Source organism: Apis laboriosa, unplaced genomic scaffold (assembly GCF_014066325.1).
Source record: "Apis laboriosa isolate Shangri-la unplaced genomic scaffold, ASM1406632v1 scaffold122_cov146, whole genome shotgun sequence".
NCBI lineage: Eukaryota > Metazoa > Arthropoda > Insecta > Hymenoptera > Apidae > Apis > Apis laboriosa.
In genome coordinates, this window is record NW_025221084.1 from 848843 (window position 1) to 856609 (window position 7767).

Consider the following 7767-nt stretch of genomic DNA (forward strand, 5'->3'; position numbering starts at 1 on the left):
ATATTAACATATTATATATTAGGTATTTTGAACAGATTAAAAACAATTATTATTGTAATATTATTACGTGATTAAGTATATTTTGATTTAATACTATATAAACATTATGCATTAATTCCCAAAATAAACAAATCGTTCTTAAGAATATATCTATTGCTGTTGAATGATTTGGGCTTGCATTTCATAAATATGAGTCTATTGTGTCCGGACCAAACTTGGACATGACCGTTATAAAGTTAAACATATTGAATAGAAATTAAATATACTTAGATAATTATATCAATAAAAAATTAAAATTTTTACATATAGGAATATAATATAAAATGCAAGTACTAATATGATTAAAATAGGAAAGACACATATAATTAAAACTCTATAAAAATATTTTATTAACTATTAGCTCGTTGGAAATATAAAAGGTATTGTAGGATAAGAGGAAAATTGAAAACAATAATATACGAGCTTTAATTTTTTTTATCCATCCATAGATATAGATGGGACAGGTGGAAGTGGACCAGAGGTATTGGATCTAGACCTTATTGAATCTTCTTTCAAAGATACCAAATTCTCAGTTAACTAAATCAAAAAAGAAATTTGCATAAATATTACATTTGCATAAAGATGATAATATAAAAATGATAATAAAAAAACATTTTATACGAATAAATTATTGTTGAATAATATTCAAAAATAATTAGGACACATTGATATAATATAAATATATGAGCAAAAAAATGATTAGGAAATAACATCAAGGATTCTTTGATGGAAAATTAAAAATATAATGTACAATTTACTATTTTCATATCTGAATTGAAAAGGAGAAAGTACAAAATTATTTATCATGTAAAAATTCCATATTCTTTAAATGAAAAATGTATATATAATTTGCAGATATACAACATTTGCATAGCACACTTCTCTTGTTCATAAATGTATATATTCATGTCAATAAAATTAACATGTTTTAAGTGCTCTAAATTTTAAGCAATATCTTTAATCACCTCCTGTAATTCAGCTTTTGTGAACATATGAAACAGTTTTTCAGGTGTCATTGTCATTACTTCTATATTATTATCACTTAGTTTCTCTTCCATGACTTGTTTCAATATAACCAAAGCTGCTTTTATTGCTTCTTGAAGTGTCATAGACTATAAAAATATTATAAAAAATATTTAAAATATTAAACAAGAATTCACATTGCATATGCATATATATGAAATATGAAACATTTATATATATTAATATATTATTATATTATTATTATATTATTATATATTATAATATAATATTATATATTATATATAATATATATTATTATCTATTACGATAAGTATTTTACCTTATGATAAACTTCCTGAAGATTTTGTTGTGCACCTTCATTTCCTGATCCAATAGCTTTGGCATCAAATTGTACAAAAGTACCAGAAGGATCCATATGATATAATTGAGGTCCTTTTTCATCAATACCAGCAAATAACATTGCTACACCAAATGGTCTTGACATAGCACTACCATCATCATCACTGTCTCCAAATTGTATAGCTAGATTTGATACAGCCTGTGCTGTTGATTCTACAGACATTCTTTCATTATAGATAAACCAATGGTTTTGACATTCCACTCTAGCACGATCGATCATTGTTCTAGAATCAGCTATTAAACCTGATGCTGCGCATCCAATATGTTTATCAATTTCTACAATTTTTTCTACAGTTGTGGGTTCCATTAAACTGGAAGTAATACGCTTTTCCACAACTAATACAACACCTTCTGATGTTGCAATTCCAATGGCAGTGGAACCAAGTTTTATAGCTTCTATAGCATATTCAACTTGGAATAATCTTCCTTCTGGAGAAAAAGTATTAACACCATGATCATATTCAGAACGTGTTAAAAACATCTGAAAAAAATATATATATTATTAAAATTTATATTTGAATAAAATATATTAAAACATAAATATATATTATCGTATATATATTAAAGTTTTGAGGTTATAACTTCTTATATTCAATATTAAGATATTTAAATAAAAATATATAAAAATAATAACATTCAAGTATAATTACAATAAATTTCTTTATTAATTAATTATTTATTAATTAATAATTATAAAAATTTAAAAAAATACTAAATGAAATGAGGTTAACTTGGAATGACATGGCAAAACTAATGAATTTATCAATACAAATATATGAATGCAAAAAATTAAAATCTCATTGAAAATTAATTATTTTCTAAGAATTAAAAATATCTTACCTTTAAGATAGTTTTATTATTATAATAAAAATTGTTTAATATTAAATTTAAGCCGACTGTCACAAACGCTAGTCACGAAAGGAATTGAATCGATGGCGGGGATAAATACAGAGATGTATCTTTAAAACTGAGAACCCTAGAATTATAGTAAAATTTTTTAGTAATTTCAAAAGATAGAAATATCTACTTTCATAAAAATCATAAAAATAAAAAATAATTAAAATTGATATTTATTATTAAATTATATAACTATACTTTGATTTTTAAAATATTAAAAAGTATTTTGATATAATTTTAGTCAATTTAATATAAATATTAATCAAAATATATTTATATATTTCAAATATTATTATTTATTTTCACTAATTACATATACTATTAATCATTATTTAATTATTATCAAATTTATTTTACTTTCTTTGCATTATTTAGTAAAAAATATATATTAAATTTAATTTATTTTCTTATTATCTATATTTATATCTATTTACTACTTATTATTGCCCATTTAAAAATGGCTCGTGACATATTTGTTCTGTGAGGTTATTTGAAACAACATATGCAAAAAAAAATAGAAAATAATTCTTAATAAAATAATTAATAAATAACAAACAAATTTACAAAATACAATGAATAATATTTATTTATTACCAAAACTTAAATCTGCTTTTGTTGAAGAAAATTGGAATGAATTATTAAATCTTCTTAATCCGAAAATATTTAGAATTTCTGAATTAGAGTATGATTTAAAAAATAATAATAAATATAATATTTCATAAATAGATGTTATAAAATTAATATAACAAATTTTTTAATTTTAGGGAATTAATTGCTTTTTCAATCTTAGCAAAAGTAGCAGAAATTCTTACAACAGAAAATCCTGTTATTCCAAATAATATAAAAATTGTTTGTTTAAAATGTTTAGGAAATTCTTGTGTCAATAATTACATACATAAAGAATATATTTCAATTGATATTGAACGTGGAACGTATAGTCATAAATTATATTCTATTTTAGCAAATAATGAAAATATTAAAGAAATGGAAATGTCTAATTCTTATCCATTCAATTCTCATTTTCCTTATGAAGGTGTCATAGATTGGACATCAAACTTTATTACATCGTATATGTTGGATGATGATTTGGTAGATGAAAAATTAGAAATTTTAAGATTATGTATTCAATTCCTTTGTAATCTATTTACATTTGCATCTATAAAAAATAACGATCACCCAGATCATTATAATATACCAAAATATTTATATGATACTAATTTAAAGGATATAATAATGTAAGTATTATTAATATAAATTTATATTCTTTTGTAGTATTAATTATTTTAATAAAATAATATTATGTTTCAAAATGTTATATTTATCATATATATTATGCATTTTCTTGTAGAAATATAACAAATTCTGAACATATGTCACTTGTTAGAGCTTCATGTGCATTTATACATAATGCTTTAAAAAAATATGAAGGAAATACTTTTTTAGAAAGAGAAAAAAGACATTTGTGTTCACAATTATTAAAACCAATTAAACAAGATTTTGAAAGTGCAAAAGAAGCTCTTATGCTTTTATTACTTGAAAAAAATATATTAGAAAATATATATAATGATATGACAATAGAAAATAAATTATATTTATTAGAAATCATTTGTAATGAACTCTCGAACTCAATACATAAATCTAAAAGTGAATATATATTTACAAAAGATACAATTGAATTTTTGATTGAAAGATTTTGTAAAAAAAGTGATTTAATTTTAAAAACAGTAGACATATATTTAGACGAAGTGGAACCTATAGAAATTGTTATTCTTCTTGATATTATTGGAATCTTGACATCAAAATTTTGTGAAGAATATAATTTTCTGACTAATTACAAGAATTTACTTATTAATTGTATTTGTAAGTATATATATTTATTTATTTTTTGTATAATTTGAAGTTAATATTAAAAAATTATATATTTAATAATAATATTAAGATATTTAAAAAAATTTAATATTATTATTTTTATACAGATTTATTAAAATCTATTCAAATGATTGGAAAACAATCAGATAATCATTTTACACCACTAAAAAAATTAAGTGATGTAACTTTAACAATGAAAGGATTAACAAATAATAATTCAGAGGCATTTTCAAATAATATAGAATTTAAAGAAAATAGAAATAAATTGAGTTCAATGAAAAACGATTTTCAAAATCATCCCACATTTGGTTTTAAAGCTGGTTTAATAAGAATTATTGGAAATATGTCATATAAAAATAAGGAATATCAAGATCTTGTAAGTAAAAAATTCTTATTTTTTATCCATTTATATTTTATAAAAAAAATATTTTATATGGAATATATTAAACTTTTAATTTAAGTAATATATTAAAATCAAAATTAAATTTATTTTGAATATTTGTATTATAAAAATTAAAAATTATTTGAAATATATATTATCAATAACAATATTTTAAGTTATCATATGTTGGTAATATAAACAACACAATTGCTTACAAAGCTTCTGGAAAGTAGCGCCGTAAAATCTTGTACGGTTGTGTTTGAAACTACATTGAACATACTGTAACGAATAGTTACACCACAAATATAAAATATATTATAATATTTATAATTAATATCAAGTAAAAAAATGTTATAATTTTTTCTAATTAATCATCGATCTTATAATTTTTATAATGAATCCATTCCTCTTCTATTCTTCATTTTCCAACGCTGATTCATTTATCACGCGCACCCGCGTATAAAGACTTTTTGCATCATAGATCATTTTCTGACACGCGAAACGAGAAAAAACAAAAGGCACAGAAGAGCAAAAGAGAATATAGATGAATATTACAAACCTTAAGTTTAAAACAACTTTTCCATTGCTTGATTTTTATTTAACCCCTTTATACGTATATGTATACAGGCTTTCGAGTGATCGTTATTACTTCTTATTGATTTCATCTCTGGCGCGCGAGAGATAATATATAAAAGAAACGAGAACGAGTCTCGTGTAGCGTACACTGTTCATCGAACAAAGGAAAATTAAGTATCCTGTCCAAGTTGAAGACGCGGCAATTTAACCAGCATCGAATACTGTGTTAATATATTAGCATGATCAAATTCATGGCCATATTTCTGTTGAATCATTTTATCGATGCGCATACGTACAACGCAAGAACGTGAATATACTTCGATTTCTTTCTTTCTTTTTTTTTTTAATTTGTTTTTCTTTTCTTTTCTTTTTTATTTTTTCTTCTATCTGTTTCATTGGTTCAATGATGGAAAGTGTCGAAGGCGATCATGTTTTTAAATTTCGTACTATAAACATGTACATATTTCGAATCTTGTTTCTTAAGCAATTGTAAAATGTATATATCGTCGTCGCAATTGCTCGTAAAATGATGTGACGCTTTCTCGCGTTATACTGTTAATATATAACCCAATGGTAGCTGTGAGCTGTTTCATTGAAACACATATGGTTCATAATGAAAAATTTGCGTGTATATGAGCCTGTTTATGACGGCCATCGCAAAAGCTTCTCGAGTAGTTATTACGTTTTAAAAATTTCTTGCGAAGACCTTTGTTTGTCACGTTCAATTACCAACGCGCGATGATTCGAAATCTATGGATTTAGGACTCGTCAATAAAATGTATCGCTGTTCCAACATGTGATTCAATTATGTTCCATTCGATTTTCAATAGCGATTCATTTTTCACGAACATGAGTTCATGAACACAAGCTATAGATTGCAATGTATCGGATTGTACAAAAATAATATTTTTATGGCTACGTGAATGGCAAATGCTATAAATCAAACTTCATGTCATTACTATAAAAATAAATTAACATCTGCGATGTTGTGACGATGTAATATCTTTTAGGTAACTTCCATGATCCTTTTAAGGTATTATAGAAACTTGTTAAGGTATTGTTAATAGAAAAATTTCAAATTTTTTATTTTTAATCCTTAAAAATTATTAAAAAATTTTTTTTTTATTTCAAATTCTTATAAATTTCAAAGTTAAACTTATACAATAATCGAATTATTATATATTTCATGATAAATAACTTCAAATGTTAAAATACAAAGATAATCTCAATCTATCGGTATCATATTCCAACTAAAAGATGAAATCAAATAAAGATAAATCAAATAATCTTTTCTTCTCTACCATTTTACTTGACATTCGTCTTTTATCAATATGTAGTAATTTTTTTGGACAATTTTACTCCACTTATCTCCAGTAAGTTATCTTTTTTACAGACAAAAAAAAGATGGCATTCGCATATATGCATAAATACTCCATGATGGTTCGCAATTTTACGCGATGTTTTTCAGTTTTATGTATGATATCATAAGCAGATTCATACACATGCAGATTTACGTTTCTCAATAATGAGAATTGAATTTTTTCAGCTTCGCGAAATGGACGTTATTCCTTTGCTTCTGGATTGCTGCAATATAGACGCGAGAAATCCACGTAAGTAATCAAAACTTTTATTTATTTTTTTTTTTTTTGTTTTTTGTGATCGTCTATTTATTGTAATTCGGGTGAATCCTCTATGATATCCCGACACGCTAATTAATGCGCGTGTTAAATTTTACACGCGCAGTTATAATGCAATGGACGATCCTCGCGCTACGGAATTTATGTGAGGGTAATCCTTCGAATCAAGAGATCATCCGGAATAGCAGTAAAATCGGCGTTGTGGAGAATAGTGTGCTACAGGAAATGGGTGTCACGCTGCACGAGGATGAGGAAGGAAAAAAGATCGGAATCGTGCCTTTACTGCGTGAATAAAAATAACATTATTCAATTTATTATTTATTAAATTTTTAATCAATATATTTAATTAATTAAATTTATTATTTTAAATTGAAGCTTTTTAATGAAATTTTTATCGTTCATATAGATTGGAATGAAAAAGAGAATTGAATGAATTGAGATAATGAAAAATTAATGTTGATTCTGATATTTTTGGATATAAGGTAAAGAATGTACTGTAATAATGATTAATATTTGCTTTATTTTTTATATTTTTAGATCAATTTTCTTCGATTTGTTTCTTTTTATTTTGATGAATCAAAATTACAATTTCAAGTAACCAATTATACATGAAAATTCAAAAAGATAATATGAAATAATAAGATGAAAAATGTAACAGTTATAAAATTCATTTATTCGATGGTACGTATAATTTTGAATTAAAGGAATAGCGGTTTCTTTGGCGAGACGATCGTTTTCTCATGAACTCGATCGGTCATCAGATGCATAATCACAGTGCTCATGTTAATTATATTAGTATTCACTAGCTATGTATCGATATTTCTCCGGATAAGGTATCAGTGATCTCTTTATCGGGAGTTAGACCGCAATAATTATTCGAGAGTTAGACCGATTGCAAACGTATCTCTCGTGGCGTGTGTTGACTGTAAAATAAGCCTACAATTATAGTACATGATAGGTACCATTACATGAAATATGATATCA

General features: G+C 24.3%; 2 protein-coding genes across 3 annotated transcripts; one reads left to right on the forward strand and one right to left on the reverse strand.

The window, feature by feature from the left end:
• Nucleotides 1-365: 365 nt before the first annotated feature.
• On the reverse strand, nt 366-2398 carry LOC122720189 (proteasome subunit alpha type-5). The gene is made up of 4 exons (XM_043946722.1): nt 2263-2398; nt 1343-1903; nt 1005-1151; nt 366-576 (listed from the first exon to the last, which is right to left on the reverse strand). Exons 2-4 carry the CDS (start codon nt 1901-1903, stop codon nt 475-477), a joined length of 810 nt encoding a protein of 269 aa, XP_043802657.1. The 5' UTR covers nt 2263-2398; the 3' UTR covers nt 366-474.
• Nucleotides 2399-2822: 424 nt separating this feature from the next.
• LOC122720188 (ataxin-10) lies at nt 2823-7249 on the forward strand. 2 transcript variants are annotated; one of them, XM_043946720.1, is made up of 7 exons: nt 2823-3001; nt 3084-3554; nt 3668-4179; nt 4296-4564; nt 6693-6756; nt 6890-7069; nt 7190-7249. In XM_043946720.1, exons 1-7 carry the CDS (start codon nt 2892-2894, stop codon nt 7210-7212), a joined length of 1629 nt encoding a protein of 542 aa, XP_043802655.1. In that variant the 5' UTR covers nt 2823-2891; the 3' UTR covers nt 7213-7249. The 2 variants fall into 2 exon arrangements, with proteins under 2 accessions (XP_043802655.1, XP_043802656.1); XM_043946721.1 differs by having other exon boundaries at nt 6890-7195.
• The last annotated feature ends 518 nt before the right edge of the window (nt 7250-7767 follow it).

Bases quoted from the DNA above. Each gene is read 5' to 3' on its own strand.
- LOC122720188 (XM_043946720.1), top strand. From the start codon at position 2,892: ATGAATAATATTTATTTATTACCAAAACTTAAATCTGCTTTTGTTGAA. The intron at 3,002-3,083 runs GTATGATTTAAA...TTTTAATTTTAG, and splicing joins TTTAGAATTTCTGAATTAGA to GGAATTAATTGCTTTTTCAA. The intron at 7,070-7,189 runs GTGAATAAAAAT...TCGTTCATATAG, and splicing joins CGGAATCGTGCCTTTACTGC to ATTGGAATGAAAAAGAGAAT.
- LOC122720189 (XM_043946722.1), bottom strand. From the start codon at position 1,903: ATGTTTTTAACACGTTCTGAATATGATCATGGTGTTAATACTTTTTCT. The intron at 1,152-1,342 runs GTAAAATACTTA...ATATTTTTATAG, and splicing joins TTCAGGAAGTTTATCATAAG to TCTATGACACTTCAAGAAGC. The intron at 577-1,004 runs GTGATTAAAGAT...TTTTTGATTTAG, and splicing joins CAAAAGCTGAATTACAGGAG to TTAACTGAGAATTTGGTATC.